At 47.3% G+C, this 25,766-nt stretch overlaps 1 protein-coding gene across 2 annotated transcripts in view; it reads left to right on the forward strand.

Annotated features, from left to right (window-relative positions):
* The window catches only part of ACAP2 (ArfGAP with coiled-coil, ankyrin repeat and PH domains 2), a 129,448-nt gene that overhangs the window by 85,635 nt on the left and 18,047 nt on the right, over positions 1–25,766 (forward strand). For both annotated transcript variants that reach the window (XM_032787523.2, XM_032787522.2), the window contains 7 exons: positions 5,251–5,459; positions 5,684–5,753; positions 6,985–7,079; positions 11,396–11,580; positions 12,396–12,488; positions 23,920–24,107; positions 24,414–24,523. In XM_032787523.2, the coding sequence (XP_032643414.1) occupies positions 5,251–5,459; positions 5,684–5,753; positions 6,985–7,079; positions 11,396–11,580; positions 12,396–12,488; positions 23,920–24,107; positions 24,414–24,523 (950 nt within the window). The remainder of the gene's footprint in view (positions 1–5,250; positions 5,460–5,683; positions 5,754–6,984; positions 7,080–11,395; positions 11,581–12,395; positions 12,489–23,919; positions 24,108–24,413; positions 24,524–25,766) is intronic.

Genomic DNA, 25,766 nt, shown 5'->3' on the forward strand with positions numbered 1-25,766 from the left:
ACAAGCAAGGAAGGGCCCTATCCTCCCCCTGTGCCAAGAAGCCATGAGTCTGTAGTTATGGAACATTCAGCACCAGTCACGCAGTAGTTCTCCATCTCCCAGGCCTGAGGAACACTTTGGTGGGCCAGCTCAGCAGAGACTGTCCAGAGACTCCAGGCAGTCTTTTGTAGATGAGGCTACCCGACAATAGACTTGTTTGATGTGCCACAGGGACAAATGCCAGAGGCTCTGCTCCAGAGGAGGAGTCTGGGATCCCTTACAGATGCTTTCCTCATCCCTTTGTCTCCAGACCTCATATGTTTTTCTCCGGGATTCTGTAAAAGTTCAGGCAGGATTCAGGGACAGTCTTCTGATAGCCTCCACTTGGGGCAGACAGTTCTGGTACTCCTAGATGATGAGACTGTAAGTTCAGAGACCAGTCATCTCACCGAGTCTGCCTTGCCTGTTCTCTCAGAATAGCAGTCAGGTCCTACACCTGAACCTGGAGTAACTGAACCTCACCGCCTGGATACTGGCTGGCCGATGTCCACCAGGAGGAGTTATTTGCTGGCAGTCCTTAACACCTTGCTTCAGAGCAGGAAACTGTCCACAAGACAAACATACCAATGTAAATCAAGCAAAGTAGATTGATTTTAAGTCACTTTTTAAATAACTGATTTTTAATAATTATTTAAATCAGCAAGCAGGAGATTGTCATCAATTTTAATCTTGTTTTGTATTTGTATTTTTAAGTTATTTTTCTACAGAAAGATTGATTCTCATTGATAACTATTAAAACATGTTGATTTGTAACTAAATATAGTCTTTACCCAATTATTCTGACTAAGAAGATACACTATCATCTACACACATTTATTTAAGCAGTTATATAGCTTAACTTACATTTATTTGGAGTATTAATTTTAACATTTTTACGTTAGAAAGTGGTGAATGATGCATTCTTTATTTAGTAAAATTAATTTTTTAATGTGTGATTTTGTGTCAAGTTGTATTTGGATGGAAATTCAAACAATTAAAATGCACAAACATTTCAAATTGTTTATTAAATAAAATGAGCTGTATGCATAAGGGGAAAATGGTTATAAAAACATGTCTTGCATTTAAAACTGATTTATTAAACAAAAGTATTTTCAATTAGTGAATTGAACTAATTTTTTTGGTCACCATGTCCTTCAAGGTTTTAGAACTAGTAGCTTTCATTGTCCAACACCCAATTGTTTTATAGTTTGGGAGAGGACAGCAAGCTTTCCTGCTGTTTCAGTTTCCAGATGTTTTCTTAACTTTGAAAGAACTAGTTTTTTTAACTGAACTGGTTTAATAAACTGAAATTAAGAAAATATTCTCTGTGTACCTGTAAAAAGGGTTACTGCTATCATAAACTGATTTAGCGCTTGAGCAAATTCCGTGTGCAGGTGCTTAACTGGTGACTTCCACCAGTTCAGTGGTTTGACTTTCTTTGAAACTTGACAGCAAACATGTACTGCTTACTATTGTTTAATGTATCTGATTTTAATAGATTATACTAAGATTATTCCTTAACATAGGTTGTCAAAGTTTCAAATTTAAATGATTTCATTTTTTAAAAATAAACCTATATTTAAATCCATTTTTAAAAATGAAATTTCAAATACTTATGTTTTTTAATCTACCTTACTGTAGGGGGATTAACCGTGTTCGTCCCTGTGTATTCCACATGTGACATGCATGTGCATCAAGTGCTTGCGACTCAAAAACCTTTCAAGTAGTGTCTGTTTGGTCCATGCCTGAACCCTGGTCCATGTCTGCGTCCAGGGTATAAGGGGAGGTATAAACCACCTGCCTCTGCAGTTCCTTCTTACCATCATATGGCCTGAGTCGGAATTTCCTGTGTCTGAAGATAACTTTGCACTCTTTCTAATCTATAAATATAATTGCATCTAATTCTTAGTCTAGTATATTTGGTAGTCTCTTTATAGTTAGTGTAGATCAGTCTTTCCCTGCACCAGAGACCCTCTCCATTTCCCCTCTTGGGAGGAGAACTATGCCCAGAGTTGAAGAAATCTCTTGTCCTTGCTGCTTCTTGGTCAGCAACGACCACCAGCGCTATCTTTACAGTCTCAGAGAGGCACATTTCTCTGCCCTTTCCTCCGTGGACCTGAGAGGGATGAGAGCTTTAACTGAGGAAATACCTAATGGAGAAAGCAATGAGACCTCAGTTGAATCCAGGCCGGGGTGAGTTCCCAGTTCGTTGGCGTCGGCACTTGAGTAGCACCCCTCTGAGCATAAGCTCTGGAGCAGAGGGCAGGTCTGATAAAGCTAAAGACTCGTTGTGTCAGGCTTCTCATGAGAGTTGGGGACACTGTCACAGAAACAAGAAAAAATGCCTTTCCAGGCCTGTTCCCAGAAGAGAGGATCCCTCCCCAACTCCTTCCAAACCGGGTGAGTCCTCATGCTCAGGTCCTAAAGACTTAGCCCTACTTAAACTTCCCAGCCATGAGGGTAAAGTGCACAGGAGCAAGTGTGATGTTTTGGAGATCACCAAGAGCAGTAAGGGGTTTTATCACCATCTGCCCTGTAACCTGGGATGCCTTCATGCTGTTTGGCAGTAGCTCACATCCCTGATGATGGACCAGCTGCTGGCCTCCTCCCTGACTAGCTTTGCTGCTAGGCAACCAGTGAGCCCAGCTGCAGTGGCTTGGAACTGGCACAGTAACCACAGCCTCTGATTTACCAGCCATGCTTATAAGCTTGGCCCCTATAGCAGATGAGCGGATGCTCAGTGCGTAACAGTCCTGCAGCTGTGCTTGCCCGTATTCCAGCTCTGCTCCAGCCTGCTTCCAGTGCTTGCCCCTGCTCTTCTCTAGACCCGTTCCCTTCTGGCTTCGGTCCTTGACTCCACTTCTTCCCTATGACTCTGGTTGACCTTCCGGCTCTGGCATTCAGCTTCTGTCCCTCCGGTGCTGACTCTTGGTCTGTTCCTGAACTCTGTCCACCCTGGACCTAGCTCTAATCTCTCATTTCAACCACTAGGCTTGACTGTCCACAGCTCGGTGGCGACACCTACCCACAAGACCAGGTGGTACTTGTAGGGTAACCGCAACAGCCCTTTCAGTCCCAAATCTGCCCAGGTCCATCCTTTCCGAGTTCTTAGGTACCTTATGCTCAGACTGTTCCCCTCTATCAGCCCCACAGCCGTCCACTCACTTTGTGCGCAGAGTTTGCAAACAGAGGGCTGCTTGGGGGAAAGTTAAACAAAAGGTCTGCTTAATAGAAAAAAAGATTCAAAGCTGAAATAGTGCGAGAAAGCAAACAGTCAAGTTGCGCACACAATAAACATGAATGCAACATCAGGCTTTGTTCTTCTGTATTAGAAAAAATCCCTTTTCTAACATGAGTTACCTATTGCCTTTGGATGGTTTCCCACGTATCCCCCTAGTATGGGGATCCAAGTGTTCACAGACAGATTCCAGCTTAAAGACTGCTCCTCAGTTTCTGGAGGCCAGCCTTCAGATACATGCTTGCTTTTACAAGGCTCTTTTTTTTTTTTTTTCTCTTAGTACATGGTGACTCATAGTAATGCAGAATGTGACGACCCCCTCTTGATTCGAGAGCCAGGATGTCTGTCTCTCTGTTACCTTCAGTGGTCCACCCTTGTCCTTTCCTGGGCTGGATAATGGATGCATACTTAAAGTTGGTTTAGTGTCAATGGCTGGCTGGGAGGTGCCTCACTGTACTACTGTAAGATGGAGCTGAAGTTTTGTGGACTGAGGCTTATACCTCCCTGGAGGATATCTACACCCTTCCATGTCCATAATCACCTGGGTTTTTGGGTCCAGTCCTTCTGAGGGACGTATCAACTTCAAGGCAAAAGATTTACTCCACTGACCCTGAGTGGGAGATACACAATTCAGTGCTAATTAAAATCTTCATTCAGTGGAGAACTCCCTCTTGGGACCTATTCACCTCTGATGTACAATGAGTTCAACATACACAGCTCTAGAGCAGCACTGTGTTGGAACTCCAAGGGCAATGCCCTTCTACAATCCTGGATATACAACTTGAGTTTTTTCTCCTATTTTGTTGCTGCTGCTGTAGGTTCTATGGGAGATTGATCATGACAAAGTGCAAGTCATTATTATTGCATTCAACTGGCCCAAGCTATTCTGATTTCCAGACCTCCTGTGAATGGCTACCCATCCACCATTCAACCCTTCCTGGATCTATCTCTAGAGAATGGCAGGATCCCAGACATCCCAGGCCATACTGTTTCTACTTGTTTCAGCATGGTATCTGAAAGGGGATCAGACCTAGAGTGTTCATGTTTGGAGGCTGTTCATCGGCCTATTCTTAATCACAGCAGACAAGACTCCACCAGAAAATGCTATCTTGCTAAATGGAGGCACTTCCCTACCTGGGCACAACAAAATCATTTACCTCCAGAGACAGCAGGTATTCCTGTTACGCCGTCCCTGGGAGGGAGATGCAATAAGGGCCCATTCTACTAGGGCACAAGCAACCTCAGAAGCATGTCTTTGATAAGCACCTATGGTGGACATTTGTAAGGTGGCAACCTGGTGTTCCAGCCACACTTTTGTGAAGCATTACAATTTAGCCCAAGCAGATGCAGCTTTTTGAACATTTGTTATGGACATCTGTACCACCTGCATTCTTGTGCTCCCCTGCTTTTGACTCTTGCTTACCAGTCACTCATGTGCAGAATACACAAGGATAAGTACTCAAAGGAGAAATGGAGGTTGGTATTTATAACTGGTTCTTTGAGATATGTGATCCCTATCTGTATTCCATCACCTGCCCACTGTCTCCTGTGCTTTGGATTGGATTCACGGTAGTGAAGGAGCTAGAGAGGCAGGTGGTTCACAGCTCTTGTTATAACCCTTGGTGCTGAGCACAAGGAGCTCCAGGGCACAGGCACAGACCAGCAGAGGCTGCTTGCAAGATTTTCTGACCTCTGGTCTCTGGTGCGCATGCATGTGGAATACAGCCAGGGACCACACGTCTCGAAGAACCTCCAGTGACAGGGTAAGTAACTTGCATTTTTATAGCTGTGCTTGAAATGTCCAGCACAACTGGCTATGGCTATGTTTAAGCCCCAAGTTTCTACCAAGAAGTTAAGGATGTTTTGCAGTTACACATCTTTCCATGCAGTTGTTTAGCAATAAAATGGTTATCGGTAAATGTGGAAGCTTCCTCCAGGGCCATAGCAATGTTAACTGCTGGGCCTCTAGTTCTTCCTTTTTTTCCTTTTTCTAGAAACTAGAGAAGAAATCCTCCCCTTCTACAGGAAGCCTAGAATCTGGCAGTGAGTCAAAAGAGAAGTTGTTAAAAGGAGAGAGTGCTCTGCAGCGGGTTCAGTGTATTGGTGGTAACATCGCCTGTTGTGATTGTGGCCTGGCAGATCCTCGTTGGGCCAGTATCAACCTAGGAATCACACTATGTATTGAGTGTTCTGGGATACACAGGTAGGCAAACCATTCAGACATGCAGCATGGTCAAAGAATTGCTTCATCATAAGGTGTTTTTCCATCTTGTAACGTGGAAGGCAAGATTAGAGACCCCTGCATGCAGATAGAATTAAGAGAACCGCTTGATCTACAAGAGGGACTAGTAAGCCTGCCTAACATAAGACAGTCTGTTGGCATACAGTAGTTCTGTATTAATGTGAGACTTTTTTTTTCCTGTTTAGGAGTCTAGGAGTCCACTTTTCAAAAGTTAGATCCTTAACTTTAGATACATGGGAGCCCGAACTTCTAAAGGTACGGTAATCCTTTGAGAAAAGAGTTCTAAAAATGATAGTAATAATTTGTAGCAGGAATTGAATTTTGTGTCTAATTGTTGTTCTAGAGCTAGGTTTGGAAATGATTGTTGGCATGGAACAATGAGTAGTGGACCAAGTAGCCTTGGAAAGTGAAAGAGGATTATCATATTTTTATTCACAGCATTTTCAGCCTGATTTAAGCACAATAGCTAGTGAAATGTGAGTTACAAACCCAAGCTCAACACCATTTGGGCGGGGGGGGAAGGATTTCAAGGCTTTGCTTGGTATAGAATATTGATGTTCAAGACATTACTACAATTGCTTCAGATTTTGTGGAGGAAGAGGGGAAGAGGGAGGGTTATGTGTATGTACATATTTATCAGAATGGTGTGATTAAGATCCAGTGTCATGGGATGACATTTGTGCAGTTGGATAGCTGGGCCAAAGCATTTGTTTCTAGCTAGGATGGTTCACAAGTTACTGGGCCTTATTGCTTTTCTACTCCTAAAGAATAACCCTGTAAAAATAGCAGCAGGGATGAGGGTGCAGATTTCATTGTGTTTGTGTCGTGCATTTCCACCTCAAATGTGTTCATTTCACAATTAAATACTTCCTGCCCCTTTAAAAGCCAGGTTAGCAATCTCTGTCTAGGTCTGAGAGTCAAGCTGTGTTCTTTCCTTCTGGCACACCACTGCCCATAACAGTTCTGCAAGGGAAATTCTGCTTGCTGTGACACCTGTGCAGTCTCTGTGCCATCGAGGCTTTGTACAGGTGTAAGTGAGTGGAGCTCCTTCTGTTGATGTATGGGATGGACTAGAACTCAGTGGATTGCCTCTTACGTGTGCAGGCTCCACAGGACTCAGAGGAGTGTATTCAGTAAAAGGTATTTTTGCAAATTAAGTATGCAGGTATGGCTGAGGGAATAAAAGGAGTGACTTTTACATAAGCACTTTTCAGAATACAGTCACACTTCACCCTGCTGCTAGTCCCTTGTAGTGCTTTTTTTGGTACTTGCCATTTACCAACCCAAACATTTTTTTCATCACCTCATTTGGAAGTCTGTTCTCTTGTTCACCACTTGTTTCACTAGCCCTACCCTGACAAGGTTTGTTAACAAACTATTGTAAATGACAGATCTCAAGAGGCCCAAACACTGTGGTGACAGGTGAGGTATGAATATCACTCAGAGTTAACGCCTTTTATAGTTGTGCTATTTTCTTGTCTTGTAGCTGATGTGTGAATTGGGAAATGATGTCATCAATAGAATCTATGAAGCAAAAGTTGAAAGAATGGGAGTTAAGAAGCCACAACCTGGAAGCCAAAGGTAGTGATTTAGTTTGGTTTTACTGATCTTCCTGTAACTAGTGCTATAAATGTTCTCCATGTAAACTCTCTGCATTGTCACTTAGCACATATAACTGAATTTTGTCTTTATCTTGCTCATTTTGCACCATTGCTCCTTAGAGTCAAATGCCTAATGGCGTCAGGGTCTCTTCCATCACTATTGCTGCAATCCCCTGTGGAACAGGCTATTTCTCTGTGCTGCCATTCAGCAGCCCAGCATTTACTGAGGCAAGGAAGTGAAAGTCTGCTTTTCACTGACATGCTTACCCAGGAAATTCTCAAAACTCATGGAAGCTGCTTATGGTGGAGGCTAAAGCTTTTGTGTTCTCATCAGCACTCCACTAGGTCCTCCCTTTTGGCCTTCTGCTTAGCTCCCTTCACCCTTTCTCCAGTCTCTTCCCTCTCGCCTCTCCCTGCTCCCCCAATCCTGTCATTCTTTCTCCTTCAGCCTTAGGCTGTGTCCACACTACAGACCTTACAGAGCCACAGCTGTATCACTGCAGCTGCGCCACTGTGAGGTCTCTCGTGTAGCTGTTCTATGCTGGTAGGAGAGAGCTCTTCCACTGGCATAAGTATACCACCCCCACCGAGCTGCGTTAGCTATGTCAGGGAGAGAGCATGTCACAGCGCTGTAGCACTGTCCACACCGGTGCTTTTGTCGGTGAAAGTTATGTCGGTCAGGAGTGCATTTTTTTCACACCTCTCGCCAACAAAAGTTTTGCCGATGAAAGTACTAGTGAAGACAAAGCCTTACTTTGGCCTCCTCCACCTTATCTTCATCTCCCACTAGTTCTCCTGTTCATTAATTTCTCCCTCGGCTCCTTCTCTGCCACCATCTCTTTGCTGCTGACAGCATTTGTTATGACCCTAGCTCTCCTGGCATAGCTGTTATATCTAGGGTGACCTGATCACAACACCAAAATATCAGGACACATTGGGGTGAAGTCAGCCCCGCCCACAGTCCATCCCCACTTCTCCCAGGCTCCACCCCAGGTATCTCCCTACCCCCCCACCCCCAGCGTGCGCCCTTCCTCATCCCCTGGTCCCCTGCTGGCTTGCTGCGTCCCTCCTCACTGCCCCCACCCACCGCTTGCTTGCTTCTTCGCCCTCCCCACCTGTCGCTCACCCCTATGGCACTGACTTCTCCTCTGCCAGCTGGGCACTCACCCACCCCCGCCTCTTCCCACCCAAGAATCTGCCCTTGCTCTGCCCCCATTCTACTCCCTTCCCCCAAGCCCTCACCCCTGCTCTGCCTCTTCTCCACCTCCTCCCCGAGCTTGCTACATCCCTGGTCCTCCCCCCTCCCTCCTGGAAAGCACTAAGTGCTGCCAAACAGCTGTTAGGTGGCAGGAAGTGCTGGTGGGGGGGGAAAATGGGGGACGCAGTGCGCTGGAGGGAGGGGGGGAGAAGGAGGCAAGGAGAGGGGAACTTGGCTGCAATTTTTCCCTGTGGGTACTCCAGCCCCGGAGCACTCATAAGGTCAGCACCTCCCTCCCGCGCGCCTCCTTACCTTAATATCAGGACAAATGGTGTCCTGATTGTACATTGATAGGGACGCGGGACAAGGGTTAAATATTGGGACAGTCCTGATTTTATTGGGACATCTGGTCACCCTAGTTATCTCCAGCCAGCTGCTCCCTTCCAGCATTCCTTCCCTTGTTCATTTCCTTCTGGAGCTCTGTCATAAATAGATAGCTAAGGGTTAATGTTTCTTTTACCTGCAAAGGGAACCAAACACCTGACCAGAGGACCAATCAGGAAACCGGATTTTTAAAAGCAAGGGAGGGAACCTCTGGAGGGGTCTGGCTTTATTCTGTGTCTTTTGGTTTCTTTCGGCTATGAGAGAACAACTTTTCTTTCTATCTCCAAGCTTCTTTCTACCCTGCTGTTACCAAGTTGTAAGTACAAAAGGAAAAGCAATAGGTTTATATTGTAGTTGTATTTGCATGTGTGTACTTTGCTGGACTGGTTTAAATTGGCTATTTTTTGAATCAGACTGTTTATTCCTAATTCCTTATAAGCAATAGCCCTGTATTGATTCTTGAATGCAGAGTTGATATTCTATGTAATTTCTCTCTTTTTATATAAAGTTTTCTTTTTAAAACCTGGTTGAGGTTTTTGGTTTCTCTGGTTAAAGTTACGGTCCGAAGGGAGGGAGAAAATCTCTTTGTCTTAGCTTGACCAGGTTTGAATGCATAGCCTCAGGGGGAGGTAAATTGCCCTTGATGGTTTGCAATCAAGGAGTTTAGTACAGCATCGCTCAGGCTAACCCAAGGAGGTGGGAAGCTGGGGATGAGATAGGGAGACCCAGGGGTTCTGGGTCTTGGGGGTCCCCCAGGGATAGGTTTGGGGCGATCAGGAGCCCTGAATCCTGATTGGTGGCAGCGAGATCAGATCCAAGCTGGTAATTTAAACTTGGAGGTTTCATGGTAGCTTCTCAGTTTATGAACGCTAAGGTTCAAATCTGAGTTGGAGGCTATTACAAGCTCTCACACTGTCTCCAGCAAAGCTACTGTATCTCATACCCTCTCCTCCTGCCGTTGTGAACATGTGACTGGTCCCTAGGATGCAGTTTGCACAGATCCCTCTGGTGCCCCCACTGCCAAGGACACTGTTACCTTCTGTTGACCCTTTCAGCTTTTCTTTATTTTTCTGCCCTGTCCAAATCCTTGCCTTACTCCTCCAGGAGGCCGTCATTGGCCATCCTTCTCCTGCACTGATGCTGATTTCCTAGTTTTCCCCTTTTCTCAGTCCCCAGCCCTTAAGCTGAGGGACTTCAACTTTTATGCTAATGACAGTCTGACTCCAGGGCTACTCACTTCCTTGCCTGCAGCTATGAAATACACCCCTACCAATTATCTCTGCCACTCCATGACTGACCACCACCTCACAAAACACTGCTCCTTACTGAGGCGTCAGGGTTCCCTCTCTCATTGCAACCATTCAGTGCTGGTCCCCTTCCCCCACTCTGCTCCTTCAGGCATGGTGACTATTCTCTGCTGCTCTTGCTTTCTCAGAGCTCCCTCCTCTCCTGACTCCATGGCTCTGGCCTTCAGCTCCACCTTACCTAGATGTGGCTTCTTGATTCCTGGCATCCACCATTTTAGCTGCCAAAACCAATGCCAGCCCTAGATCTTTCCCCACTCTCACTCTACAAAGTACCACTAGTGGAAGTCTCGTGGAAAATTTCATCCTCTTTCATCAGTGCTGCTTTGTTCCTTGCCCCATACTGTACTTCCTTTCTGTCTTTTTTTTTTTTTATTCTCCACCACACATTCACTCTAGCTTCTTCTCAAAAACCATCAAGTAGGTATTTCTGATCCTGCCACTCTGTCTCCTCTCATTCCTCACCATGAAGCACGGGAAAAGCTGTCCCCAATCATATATAATAGGTCTTCAATCTTTCATTCTGTGGGCCACTTTATAAGAGAGCTCTTTGTAGAACACTTCCATACCCAAATTCCAGTTTCCTGCTGCTTGTTCTTACACAGTTCATGCTCTGGACCTCCACACTTTGCAGATCACTCGTGGTGCATGGACGCTAGAAAACCACTGCTGCAGGATGCTTGACATCATTCCCACTAGTGTTTTATCTATTCTTCAGTAACTCCAGTGATGGTGGTTTCATCAACCCTTTCATTTATTCCTGTACTTGATTGCTCTTCCTTAGTTTGTTCCTGAAAGATGGCTGAAAAATAAAATTACCTGTTTGTCTCGGCCACAAATGCGGTATGTACCTGGTGATGGCACCCTGAGGTCAGGGAAGAGAGCATTTCAGTGTAGATTATGCTGCTGCTGCCTACTTTTCACCAACCATCATGCATCACTCACATGTCCAGTCCTTATCTCTTAACTTTCCCAGGCATAACATTAATATTTACGTAAAAATCTAAATGGACGGTATTTTATTAGGCTGCTGCTACATGTATAAAGATACAGTACGCAGCTGTTTCTAAAGTATGACACACTATCATGGGAGTGTTAGCTAGCTATTGTAAATACTGAATTTGGGTTTCTTACAACTTTTTGTTCATTCACTCAGCATTCTCAAACTCTTTTCTTGGGCTGAAATGGATGCAGGCTTACTTCCAGAGCGAACTTTAAATCTGCTCAAGAATTTTGCATTTCAGAGAGCTGGAAAATATTATCTTCAGCTTTCTTAAAAAAATTATTTTACATGCAAATAACTCAGAGGCTGAACTGCAATACTTGGATAATGGCTTTCATCTGAATATATGCACCACTTATTGTGTTCAGTAATGTTAATATAACTTCACTGATATTTGTCTATGCCAGGCAGGAGAGAGAGGATTATATCAGAGCAAAATACGTGGAAAGAAAATTTGTGGAGAGACAGCCTGTATCAGTATCTCTTCCTGAGCATGGAACAAAAGTTCAACCTCAAAGTCAGGAGGAAAATATGCACAACATCCCTGAAAAATCACCTTTGACAGGTGAACAAGTCACAGCTTCTCCCACAGGTACTTACAGCCCTCTAGCCTTGTATCTATTAGCATGTTCTTTTAAAATGTGTTACTGGTGGTATTCTCTTTACTGAGATGGCAATTCAATAAATAAAAGCCAGAAATGGGTCTCAGTTCTTCAGTCTTTTTCAGAGACTCAGGGGAAAAGTAATACTTGCCCTGGAGTGTGTTTGATTTTAAAGGGAAGGAGCATCTTAAATTCAGAAATGTACTAACCAGTCTTTCCTCCCTATTTTTATCCTCCTAAACTTTCCCAATAACTTCTTCCTGCCCTTTCCCCTCCTTGCTGCCTGCTTTGTGCTTTGCTAACTTGCATGTCCCCAGCGGTTGCTGTAAGTAGCGACGAGGTGAGGCGGGAGTCTCTGTTCTGTCCTGATGAGCTAGATTCACTCTTCTCCTACTTTGATACCTCTTCAAAACTGCGTAGTAGTAAGTACTACTCTCATGGTGGGTTCAGCATCTGCACTCGTGGTCCGTTTTGTGGTGTGGCCATCTCTCTATCTGTAGTCCATTGTCTCCAAGCTATTGCATTGCTTCATGTTTCCATGAAATTATTTAAGCTTTTCACTTATCCTGACCTCTTTCCTTTTTATTAAATGATTGCAGCTTGAACCACTGTCTGGATCAAAAGTGCAGTTTCAGATTGTTTCTTTGAATACGTTAGAAATATTGACTAGTTACCACTGTTCCCTTAAAAATAACTGGTAGTGAATTCAAGACTAAGTGTAAGAGCTTGCTTTAGTTTCATGTTGTCTGTGAGAGGTGGGTACCTTGGGAGCATGAATTCTAATACATTTTTTTCCTAAAAACAGGAAGAAGCAATGACAGTGGGACCCAGCACAGTGCTGATGACAGTAGAGAGCACCTTGCTGCCACCATCCCCACAAACAGTTTGTATGAGCCAGGTCCGTTTGATCTTGCACTTAAAGATGAGACTTAAATGATTTCTTTTTCTGATTAAAAACATGCTAGCAAAAAGCAGACTGAGACTTGCTGGTCCCAGTAAATACTGGTCTATTACTAAGATTTTCCCCTTCCTGTTCCAAGTGCCATTTTAATATAGCTAGTAATTCCTGTGAGTGAGCAGCAGTATCGTCTTTCACCCATTTTCCCTGTCTATCCATTCTGCCTCTCAAGTGTGGTAGCAGGAAGGTAGCTGAATTCTTCTGAATCCAACTGGAAGATGTTTTTCTGTCTCAGATAATACCAAACTGGAATTTCTTTTTACAGCATTTACAGCAGTGCTGTTTTGACTGTTCTTTGAAGGAAGGTTTCTGGCATTAAAGACTTACATCTCTAGTTAACCACCATTCATAAAAATTGCAAATAGGTGTCCAGGGGAACATCAATAAATGGTTGAATATATTTTGCATCCATGTAGATGGAAGTCTGACTTACTCAGAAACAATGGGAACTCAATGACTGTACAGTTTTTGTTGGAGTCCAAAAGCAGAGCAATGAAACAATCAGAGTTGGGAGTTCCTTTAAAAGTTGCTCTTATTTCCCCAAGATACCTCCATTAGCCCAGCTAGTGAAAACGGAAAGGTTTTCGGTACTGTCATTGGGTGGTCGGTGCCTGAAGCGCTCTGCTGCACCATGATGAGCACGCTTGCCTGATTTTCCCCCTGCAGACTCTATAGAAATAGTCTAGAGAGTCTTTCTGAGGACAAACTGCCCTTGCAGAAGACCCATGTGCATAAATCATAAGAAAATGTTCCATATGCCAGAATTTCCCCAGCATTGTCCAAACTGTTCATGCAACACACAGCTCCAGCGCCCCTCACGAGGTCTCAGCCCTCTGGTGCGGCCCTGGTGCCCTTCACCAGGCCCCAGTCCACACTTCCATTTGGAGTGCAACTCAGCTCTTCTCAGCAAGTACCTGGCAGCATCTGTCACTCTCCGTAGCCCTCTCACGGTTCCCCTGGGTCCAACTCTCCAGCATGGAGCCATTAGCCAATGAGCCTCTCCCCTGCTTTCAAGCCCTGGCTCTCTGGCTTCGGGGACAGACTAGAAAACCTCCATTGCTGCTCTCTTTGCCTTGAGCTTCCTTCTGGGACCATCCGACAGCCCTGATCCTTGGCAGCTCTCACCTGTCCTTGACTCCCACGCAGGCAGCTGATTCATCAGCTCTCTCTGTGCATCTCCCTAGTCTGTTAGGACTCGTCTACACAGGCAATTAACAGCGCTGCACCTTTCTTGCTGAGGGTGTGAAAAAACACCCCCCTGGAAGCAGCAAGTTGCAGTGCTGTAAAGCACCAGTGTAGACAGCGCCCCAGTGTTGGGAGCCTCGCCCCTTGTTGAGGTGGGTTTTTAGAGAGGTTTTTCTCCCAACGCTGCGCTGTGACCACACAAGGCACCCTAACGCGCTGCCGCAGCCCTTCAGTGTTGCCAGGGTAAATTCACCCTTGTAGCTCCAGGTGCTGCGCCACCCTCCTGATTGGCTAAATGGGCATGTTGCCCTGAGGGAAGAGTCACTTCCTAATCCCAGAAAGTGATGATCTGGTCAGATGTGCTTCAGTCTGGAAACACATGTCACAATATACCTGTAGGGCAGAGAGACCAGGGCAGCAGCTGTGGCAGGAAGGCTGCTGTATGGTTGGAGGGGAAGGGCAAGAACCATTCAGCTCTCCTCCCTCCCCTAGCCCCCAAGAGTATGCTGAATAGATGACACCTGGAGGCAGAGAAGCCTTTTCCTCTTCTTCTGCCCCTTCAGCTCCCCGTACAATTTCCATATCTGCTCTGGGCTGTGTGTGTTTGGGAGTGGGGCGGGGTGGGGGTGGTGGTATTACAGAACATCCAAGTTACCTCTTCCTGCTGCTGTTCACCTGGAGCCCAGAGGATGCTTGTTCTTGTCAGTCTGGGCTGATCAAAGGTTCCCCTGCTGAAATGGGGAGTGGGGCAATCCCGGGTTCCAGGCCATCTTTTTTAGCACAGTCCTATAGCATTTTGCAGCAATTCTGGCTGGGATCTAGGGCTGTCAGTAAACCCTTTGCACCAGAAGGGAGCAGATTCAGGTTGTGTCTACACTGCACTTTCATCGGTAAAACCTGTCTGTCAGAGGTGTGAGGAAAAACACATCCCTGACTAACAAAAGTTTTACCGATGAAAAGTGCTGGTGTGGACAGCGCTCTGTTGGCAGGAACGCATCTCCCGCTGCCAAGCCTCCGCCCCTCACTGGGAGTAGTTTTATTTTGTTCTCCTGCCGACAAAGAGTGGCTACACTGCATGTCTTACTGTGCAAGGCTTTAGCGGCACAGTCGTGCTGCTGTAAGGCGTGCAGTGTAGACACAGCCTTAGAAATCTTCTCGTGATGCCTGCGTTGCTGAAACATATCAGGCATCATTTTGGCAATGTGAATGCTACTCTTACTTTTGTTCACTTGATCACCAAAGATACCAGTCATAGTTGTTTCCCGCCTGATGGATCTGTGTGTCTGATATTCAGACAGCTCAGATTTCTCAGTGTCCATGTGTCTGAAGATGGGCTACCCCTTGCTGCGATGGTGAACGATACAGCAGCCAGCCACTGCTTTGCCATGCCATCCCCTCCCCAGCCCCTGGATGGAACTGGAAGCTGCCTTCAGCGCTTGATGCTGACTTGCCCTTTGCTTGCTGATCTCAGATGACTTGGTTGCTTTCTCTGTAATTCTTTTGTCAGTTAATTGCTGACTGAGGGCATGTCTACACTTTTTGCGCAAAAACTGTGGGAGCGTCTATACTTGCCAATGACTTTTTGTGGTGAAACTCGGAAGTTTCACTGTAAAAAGAGAACTACCTCCACGAGAGCCGTACAGCTCTTAGCGATGATGCTTTTGCGGTGATGTGCAAGTGAAGACACGTTCTTCCTGTTTACAGAGCTTTTATCCTCCGCAGGATATCCCACAATGCCTAGGTGACCACTCTGGCCAGCAGCTCTGCTGCTCTGATGCCTGGTAAACAAACATCTGCCCCTCCCCCTGTAAAGCCCTGGGAACTTTGAAAGTCCCCTTCCTGTGTTCTTGGCAAGTGCTCACTTATCTGGCCAGATGACAATGCCTGCTCCATGGAGCAAATGATCCCCTGCTTGGAGCAATGCTGAGCTCCTGGAGCTGATCAGTGTTTGGGGAGAGGAGGCTGTGCAGGGACCCAGGATGCCCCGTGATCACCCACCCCCATTCCCACAAGACCAGTTCTCAAAATAGAGAGAGCTGCACTGTGGGACAGCTGTCCTCAGTGCGCTGCTCTCATAGGATGGAAGTGCTGCGCATGTGAATACTCTGATGCCTGAGGAATTAAGTGAGTACACAGGCCAGTGCTTCACTTTCACCGGTTCCCTATCACCTGTGAAGCTTACAGCGCAAAAACTCTGCAAGTGTAGACCTATCTTTAAAAGGAGGAGGAGTACTTGTGGCGCCTTAGAGACTAACACATTTATGGTGGGATGGAAATTGTTGAAATCATGAAGTTGATGGATTTCCACTTCATATGGCTAAATGCAGTGCCTTGCATGGTGACAGGTTTCAGAGTGGTAGCCGTATTAGTCTGTATCAGCAAAAAGAATGAGGAGTGCTTAGTTTTCTTTTATTTACAAGCCTGACTGCTAGAGTGAGGCCAGGCTCAGCCAGTGCGATGAGACTTCGATGTGCTGTGTGTCTGTGATGCGTCTTATTTGTTGGGGCTTTTTTAGATCATTTCAGTTCTGATCATTGGTTTGTTACACTTGGAGAATGACCCCAGCGGTTGAGCAGTGTCACCCAGGTACAGGTCATAGCCTCCAGTGCCTGTACTGGATTGGCATGTAGGATCGCCTCTTGCAGTCAGATCCTGGAGTGAATGCTGTTTTGCAGCAAGCCTCCCCAATGCATTCCATAAGTTAACACCAGTATGGTGCACTGAGCCTCAGGGAAGGAGCCCTGGAACCATGGTTAGCTCTCTGGGTTGGAAAGTGGTGCTTCAGAGCAGAGCTGGCCTGATAGGCCCAGAAGCACTGGTGAGCATCTTCGTAGCTATTCTTTGTTCCATAGGTCAGAGCTGAAGGGCTGTGTCCAAGTATCGTCTCTGAGTCTTGATGTTCAGCCCCTTAAATCTTCCTCAAGGTGTACGTCAAGGCTGCTTCTTCCTGTCATGCACCTCTCTTCTCTGGACTTCCCACACAGGCCTTTTGTTCACTCTAGTCTGCTCGGGGAATTGTGCAGGTTGTCAGACTAGATGATTGTAGTGCTCCTTTCTGGCCTTGGAATCTGTGCATCCCAGTGCAGTTCCCTTAGGTCAGGCTGGTGGATCTGTAGCAGCATAACCATGTCACTAGTGTGGTTGCACCAAGGCATCTGGAATCTCTTGCATCCAGTCTTTCTTTTTTCCTTTAATTTGTCACAAGTGTCCATATTCATGCCATGCTGAAGAGCTGTCTGACCTCTCTTTCCTTGTTATTCCCAACTAGACTTACAGCTTGAAAGCTCTGTTATGCACTTTGGTCAGAGGGCCAGTCTGCAACTGTTGCAAGACTAGCTCCTGTGCAGTGGAGTTGCAGGATAGCCACATGCAGTTCTCATGTGTGTACAAAGCATCACTGCGTGGACTCACTATCATAGCACAAATCCTAGTTTGTGCCATCTGCTCAACAACCATTTTCTGCGTTGAATACACAAACTCTGCTTCCAGCTAGTGCATGTGTGGTGGTGTTTTGTTTTGTTTATTGGCATATTCAGAGCAATCTTACCTCTCTATTTAAAACTTCGCATTACTGTTTGTTTATGCATTGTATTGACACTACGTGGTTCCTTTGACATCTGTTTCTACTAAGTTAGCTTAATAGCAAGTTTCTGTATATTCTTCGAGTGCTTGCGCATATCGATTCCAATTAGGTGCGCGCGCGCCACGTGCACATTCGTCAGAAGATTTTTACATTAGCAACACTCGGTGGGTCGGCTGGGTCGTCCCCTGGAGTGGCGCTGTTATGGCGCTAGATATATACCCCTGCCGACCCAACGGCCCCTCAGTTCCTTCCTACCACCCGTCGGTCATTGGAACAGTGAGGCGCGGCTTAGCTGATCATCACTTCCCTAGCCTACTCATAGTTCTTTACTAATAGTTGTGTATATAGTTCCCGTTTTACAGTTTTAGTTAGTTTCAGTCGTTTGTATATATAGTTAGTGTATATCGTTGCGAGGGGATCGAGGATTAGCCCCTTTCCCCCACCTGGTACCAGGGCTCATGCCCGGGTCACTGGGATTCAAACCATGCTCGGCCTGCCAAAAGCCGATGCCAATGGGAGATCCCCACAACTCCTGCCTTAAGTGCCTCGGGAAATCCCATCTCCCAGACGAGTGCCGGATCTGTAAGGCCTTTAAGCTGAGGATGAAGAAGGAGCGGGACTTTCGTCTCAAACAGCTCCTGATGGAGGCAGTTCTTAATCCAACGCCCTCGGCATCGAGCACTGAACAGTCTACATCAGGGAGAAGCGCACTTTCGGCCCTGGATCGCCCCAATACCGCAAAGGCCCCCTGGCACCGACCGTCGCCGACACCGATGTTGACTCGGCACCGTTCCCTGTCCCCACGGGTCAGGAAGCATTATAAGGCTCCCGCTGCTTCGGTGCCGTCTGCACCACAGTTGGAGGACCCACCTAAGTCGGATCGCCTGGCACCGACACCTGCCGTGGCACTGCTAGCTTCGGCACCGTTGATTCCAGTCCTGCAAGGGCTGTCAAGTCCAGTGTCTGAAAGCTCCCTGGCTCATGCTGTGGTTGAGCTCACTATCCCGTCTACCCCGGAAACCTTTTCCACGGCAAGGGATTTAATTGCAATGACGGAGGCCGCACTGCCTCAACCCCTGGCACCACCGGTGCGGGTCATTAGTCTATTGGCAAGCCTGCCCTGCTGAGGCCGCCCTCTGTCGGCACCGCTGAGAGGCACTGATCAAGATCTCAGTCCTACTGGCGTTCTTGGTCCCATCGCCGATCCCGGTTCCGACGCTGCTCGCAATCCCGGCACAGCTCTCCATCGCAGTACCAGTCGCACTTGCGGCACCGCTCAGCATCCCGTTCGCCTACCCAGTGCTCTCAGTACCGCGCATCTCGCAGCCATTCCAGGCGAAGAGCTTTGAGATTCCGGTTGACCTCCCTGCACCGTTACAGTTGTAGGTCCTGGTCTCTTTCATGGTACCGTTACAGCTCCCGGTACTGCTCTCCGGTGCCATCCTGAGAAAGACCAGCTAGAGACGTGGCTCCTCCTCAGGATTTCTCAGCACCTCCTTGGCCATCAAGACATACTTCGGTATCATCTGATGCTGGCAGCGCTTCCTGTGCACAGGACTGTGATTCGGACTTGCCCAGCCGCATGTTCCAGGAGAGCCAAGGCCATGAGCAAGGCCCCCATCAGTGGTCATTCTGGACACCTTGGGCATGCCACCAAGCCCAAGGTGCTCCCCCGGATGCACCACGATCCATGCCATCGGAACACCGGTAACAGAGGCGACCGTAAGTGACCCCCTCCTGCGGGTACGGATGTCCGTTCCACCGGCAGACACCCAGGCCCCACCTGAGCCTGACACCGCCCAAGAACAAGAGCCCCCGCAGGACCCTCTTGTCCCTGGCCTCTCCTTTTCCTCCTCTCCAGATGAGGCGGTGGTGGGGACATTCTCCTCCGGCCCTCCCCCAATTGACCTGAGGGCTCATCAGGACCTTCTGAGATGGGTGGCTCAGAACATGAATCTTCAGGTGGAGGAGGTCCCAGAAATAGAGGATCCAGCTGTGGACATTTTATCAGCTGACACTCTACCTTATATTCATACTATGTAAGAGTGGCCCTACCTTATATTGGTACTATTCAGGTGAATGCCAACACCATCTGGCAATCCCCAGCCTCCATCCTGTCCACAGCTAGGGAAGTAGAGCGGAAGTACATGGTACCCTCTAAAGGGTACGAGTATCTGTACGTGCACCCTGCTCCCTAGTTGTACAGTTGGTTAACGAAAGGGAGCACCATGGCCAGCAAGCACCTGCTCCAAAGTCCAGGGAGGCTAGGCGCCTGGACTTATTGAGCCACAAAGTATACTCTGCTGGAGGCCTCCAACTTAAGGTGGCAAACCAGCAAGCCCTACTCAGTCACTGCAACTACAACACCTGGGCGGTGATGGGGAAATTCACTGAACTAGTTCCCCAAGACTCCCGCCAGGAGTTTGCAGCCCTCTTGGAGGACAGAAAGAAGGTGGCGAGAACCTCTCTCCAAGCCTCACTGGACACTGCCGACTCCGCAGCCAGGACTCTGGCTTCAGCAGTGGCCATGAGGAGAACATCATGGCTTCAGGTGTCAGGCCTTCCACCTGAGTTATAGCAAATTCTACAAGATTTGGCCTTTGAAGGCCAAAGGCTGTTTTCTGAAAAGACTGACCCTAGGCTGCAAAACCTAACGGACAACAGGGTAATTGTGCGCTCGCTGGGAATGCACACCCCAGGGACCCAGCGCGGGTTTTTCTCTCCTCAGCCTCATCGCGCTTACCCCCCGCCTAGGCTGCGACAGGACTTTGGCAGAAGGCGCGGCTGGGGGAATCGCAGAAGGCAGTCTGGGCCCCAAGGGGTCAAAATCAGGGCCCCCCAAACCACCTGTGGGACCCAAACCAAACTTTTGAAGAGATGCCCAAGGATGGCGCACTAGTTGTTTCCCAGCTCCTTTTCCACCCATCTACAACCGCCTCTCCCATTTCCTCTCTGTGTGGTCCCAGCTAACATCGGATCATTGGGTCCTACGCACGATGGAATTGGGGTACCACCTTCAGTTTGTTTCGCCCCCGCCTCGTCCCTCTTCAGTGTCCCCTCTTACAAGCAATTCCTCTTACAAGAGATACGGACACTCCTCGCCATGGGAGCTATAGAGGAGGTACCGAAAGACTTGAGGGGCAAGGGGTTTTATTCCTGCTACTTCCTAATCCCCAAGGCAAAGGGAGGTCTAAGACCGATCCTAGACCTGCGAGGACTCAACAAGTTCATGATAAAGTTGAAGTTCCGCATGGTATCGCTGGGGACCATTATCCCGTCATTGGATCCTGGAGACTGGTATGCCGCCATCAATATGAAGAACGCGTATTTCCACATCGCAATTTACCCACCACACAGATGGTACCTCCATTTTGTGGTCAGCCATCAACATTTTCAATTTACAGTCCTTCCATTCGGTCTTTCTGTGGCCCCATGAGTATTCACAAAATGCATGGCTGTAGTCGCCACCTCCCTCCGTTGTCGACTGCACGTCTTCCCGTATCTCAACGATTGGCTCATTCGAGGGACCTCTGAGACACAAGTGAGCCGTCATGTGGGCATCGTCAAAGATCTCTTCAGGCGACTAGGCCTGATGACCAATATAGAGAAGTCCACTCTGGTTCCCACACAGAGAATAGACTTCATTGGGGCAGTCCTGGACGCCAGTTTCTCCAGAGCCTGCCTACCATAGCCTCGGTTTCAGGCAATGGTAACAATTATTCAAGGCCTCCAAAACTTCCCGACAACCTCAGCTCACATTTGTCTCAGCCTCCTAGGCCACCTGGCTGCCTGCACCTTCGTGACCAAACACGCCAGACTACGCTCCGTCCACTTGAGACTTGGCTCACCTCCGTATACTGGCTGGGCTGAGACAGCCTGGACACGATCCTCACGATTCCCACGAGCATCCTAGGCTCCCTGGACTGGTGGCTGACTCCCACCCTGATCTGTGCAGGGATGCCATTCCACCCACCTCAACCTTCAATGACCCTAACCACGGACACGTCATCTCTGGGTTGGGGTGCCCATCTCAAGGGTCTCCGCACTCAAAGCCTTTGGTCTGTTCAAGAACTAACCTTACACATTAATGTGTGGGAGCTGAGGGCAGTTTGTCTCGCGTGCCAGGTGTTTGGAGAGTGTCTCCAAGGCCATGGTGTGTCAGTGTTCACGGACAACACAACGGCCATGTTTTACATAAACAAGCAGGGCGGAGCACGCTCCTCCCTCCTTTGTCAGGAAGCCATTCAGCTCTGGTACTTTTGCATAGCCCACTCGATCGATCTGGTAGCGTCCTTTCCCCCAGGAGTTCAGAACACCCTGGCGGATCACCTCAGCAGATCCTTCCTGTCTCACGAGTGGTCGATTCATCCAGATTTCATCCATTTTGTTTTCCAGAAGTGGGGCTTTCCCCACATAGACCTCTTCACCTTTCGCGAGAATCGGAAGTGCCACGTGTTCTGCTCCTTCCAGGGGCGCTCGCCGGGCTCCGTCTCAGATGCATTCCTGATACCATGGACAAACCATCTACTCTACGCCTTTCCACCGTTCCTGCTGGTCCACAGAGTCCTGCTCAAGCTCTGCAGAGACAGGGCCCACTTGATCATGATTGCTCCAGCGTGGCCGAGGCAACACTGGTATACCATGTTGTTCGACCTGTTGGTGGCCAACTCAATTCTCCTACCACTCTGCCCGGATCTCATAACTCTAACTCGGGCTATGGCAGACTTCACCACCCAGACCTACAGTCTCTTCACCTCACAGCATGGTTGCTGTGTGGTTAAGCCAGTCCGAGTTACGTTGCTCTGCCTCGGTACAACATGTTTTCCTGGGTAGTAGGAAACCTTCCACAAAGTTGACATATCTGGCCAAGTGGAAGTGTTTCTCTTGCTGGTGCACTCAGCGTAACGCTGTTCCCACCCAGGTAACAGTTCCTACTGTCTTGGACAACCTCTGGTCCCTGAAACAACACGGCCTAGCGGTTTCTTCAATAAAGGTGCATTTGGCGGCCATCTCTGCCTTCCACCCAGGGACGAGTGGCCGTTCGGTCTTCTTCTCTCACCCCATAGTTTCGAGGTTCCTTAAGGGCTTGGAACATTTGTATCCTCAGGTCCGACTCCCTGCCCCAACTTGGAACCTCAATCTAGTTTTAGCCAAGCTTATGGGTGCTCCCTTCGAGCCGTTAGCCACCTGCTTGGTACTGTACCTGTCCTGGAAGACAGCATTCCTCATAGCCATTACATCGGCAAGAAGAGTCTCCGAACTTCGGGCCCTCCCTGTGGATCCCCTATATACAATGTTTCACGAGGACAAGGTACAGCTGCGATCACATCCTACCTTCCTCCCTAAAGTAGTATTGGCCTTCCACATCAATCAAGACATCTTCCTTCTGGTCTTCTTCCCGAAGCCGCACTCATTGAGCTGGGAACAGCAGCTGCACTCGCTAGACGTCCATAGGGCTCTCTCCTTTTATGTTGATCGAACAAAGCCCTTTTGGAAGACGCCCCAACTCTTCGTTGTGGTGGCAGAATGAATGAAGGGCCTATCTGTCTCCTCCCAAAGGATTTCATCTTGGGTGATGTCGTGCATCCATACCTGCTATGACTTGGCTCACGTTCCGATGAACCACCTTACCGCCCATTCTACTAGGGCTTAAGCTTCATCTTCCGCCTTCCTGGCTCATGTACCCATCCAGGAGACATGTCATGCAGCTACCTGGTCCTTGGTTCACACCTTTGCATCACATTACATATTGGTACAACAGTCCAGGGATGATGCAGCATTTGGCTCAGCAGTTCTACATTCTGCGACATCTCACTCCGACCCCACCGCCTAGGTAAGGCTTGAGAGTCACCTAATTGGAATTGGTATGAGCAAGCACTCGAAGAAGAAAAGACGGTTACTCACCTTTGTAACTGTTCTTCGAGATGTGTTGCTCATATTCATTCCACACCCGCCCTCCTTCCCCACTGTTGGAGTAGCCGGAAAGAAGGAACTGAGGGGCCGTTGGATTGGCAGGGGTATATATCTAGCGCCATAACGGCGCCACTCCAGGGGGCGACCCAGCCGACCCATCAAGTGTTGCTTGGCTAAAAATCTTCCGACGAACATGCACGCAATGCACGCACACCTAATTGGAATGGATATGAGCAATACAGCTCGAAGAACAACAGTTACAAAGGTGAGTAACTGTCTTTTACTAGTTAAGACTTTTTGTATGGATGCATCCCTGGAGCTCTTCAGTTTCCTTTACAAGTTGTATCTTGGGAGAAAAGAAAATTTCTTGGCTGTGATTCTTGTTCTCTGAAATTAGATACAATAGCTAGATTAATGTGCGATGTTCCACAAGTACTAATAACTTGGTGGTTAGTAGTAGTTTTGAATGGAACCACAAAGTGACTTTCGTTGGCTGATGGAACTTAGCTGTGGCCATCTATGTTCCCTGATGGCAAGATGGTTCAGTGGCTCCAAACACTGTTCTGCAAAGTCGGAGCTGCCATGTGCCAGAGGCATGGATTTGCAGTGTGGAGTGATCTATTTCTGTATTCTAAGTGTATTCATTAGCTTCTGAGAGCAAGAATTACAGACAATTAATCTTCCTTTCAGAAGGAGAAAAGCGAGATTCTTCTGTGTTTCATGATTCGAAACAGCTTCATCCAGGACTGCAGCTGTATCGAGCTGCCTATGAGAAGAACCTTCCTGATATGGCAGAGGCATTGGCCCATGGAGCTGATGTAAACTGGGTCAATACAGAAGAAAACAAAGTGACACCACTGATCCAGGCAGTCTTGGGGGTATGTGAATTACTGCATCTTGATTCCTGGGGGGAAAGAGTAGAAATATCTCAGGATAGGTGATAACAGCTAAGTATTTGCATTGCAATCTAATGATGGCATTTGATTTGTGGTACCAAAGTTAGCTATAAAATTACCTTCCTTTCTCAAAGTTCTCTGGACATTTCTCTGTTACTGACCTGGTTGAGACCATATACACTGCCAGTATTTAAATGTGATATTTGAGGTCAAATCCTCCAAAGGCAGGATTTGGCCTTGGTTCTAAAGGGTTAAGCATTGAACTGGTCTTTTGTCTTTGCTCCTTAGGGCTCATTGGTTACTTGTGAGTTCTTACTGCAGAATGGTGCCAGTGTAAACCATAGAGATGTGAAAGGGAGAGGACCACTACACCATGCCACAGTCTTGGGGCACACTGGGTAAGACACTGCTGCAGCACTTGTTGAACACCCATTCTTCCCTGTATTAGTTGATTTGCAAATATACTTCTTACATTTTCAGCACTTCCTGGCATTTTAATATATGTTGAATAATTGAGTAGTTCTTCTTAAGGACATCCTGACCTGAGATGCGCGGCCTCTTTCCAAACTAGCATTTTCATTCATTAACAAGCCAACTATTGGACTGTAAAGGGCTAGACTGAAAAGCCCAGTGTCCTTTAAGTATTAAACAGTATTTTGAACAGTCCGATTCCTTCCTGCCAACACACACTGCTCTGCCAGTGCATCTCACATGTGTTCAAACCTCACCAAGTACAGTGGGGCACAATCTATGACTGAGGCCCCTACATGCTACTGCAATAAAAATAAGAAGTAGAAAATAATAGTCTGACCTGCAGTGTCCCTGCTATACATATGCTTGAACTGCTGTCAAGAGACTGCCAGGCTTGCCAGACTGTCACCTCATCCTGGGAGAGTTTTGACGAAGGGAAGAAAAGCCTAATGCTTTCCCTAGTGTAGGTGAAGGGCCCCCAGTGCCAGGCAGCTGAACAGGATTTCAAAAAACAACTCTCCACTGCTACAAGCAGGCACCCAACTCTAAAAATGCTTCAGCATCTACATTATATCTTGTTTTGTGCTGCTCAGTGGTGGTTCTTTCACAACATGCTGTAGGTGGGTGGCCAGATTTCTGGCATGTAAAACTAAAAAAATTGTAGAGGAGCTTTTAAACTAAGGGATGAGGGAAGCTGACAGGTGCGGAGGAGCAGCTGGTTCGGACAGAGACATCCCTTAGAGGAGGATTTATTAAAGAAGATATTCTGTATCCTAGTAAAGAGGAGAGGATAGAAGTTGATAAAATACAGGCAGGAAATGAAAAGAGACAGTAAGACAAAAAGAGGCCCATTTAATTGTATCAGGTGAAGGCAGACAACTAAATGTTGACAGTTTTACAAGTGCTTGTATACAAAAGCAAGAAGGCTAAATACTAAGATGGGTGAACTTGAGTGCCTGGTATTAAATTTTATTTTTTAGTAGTTTATGTTTAACACAACACTGTACTGTATTTGCCTTTTTTGGGGGGTGGGGGGTGGGACGGGACTCTGCTGCTGCTCCCTGATTGTGTACTTCTGGTTCCAATGAGGTGTGTGGTTGACTGTCAGTTTGTAACTCTGGGTTTCGTAACTCTGAGGTTCTGCTGTATAGGAATGATGGAGTAGGTTGC

The sequence above is a fragment of the Chelonoidis abingdonii genome, chromosome 8, assembly GCF_003597395.2.
Source record: "Chelonoidis abingdonii isolate Lonesome George chromosome 8, CheloAbing_2.0, whole genome shotgun sequence".
Taxonomy (NCBI): domain Eukaryota; kingdom Metazoa; phylum Chordata; order Testudines; family Testudinidae; genus Chelonoidis; species Chelonoidis abingdonii.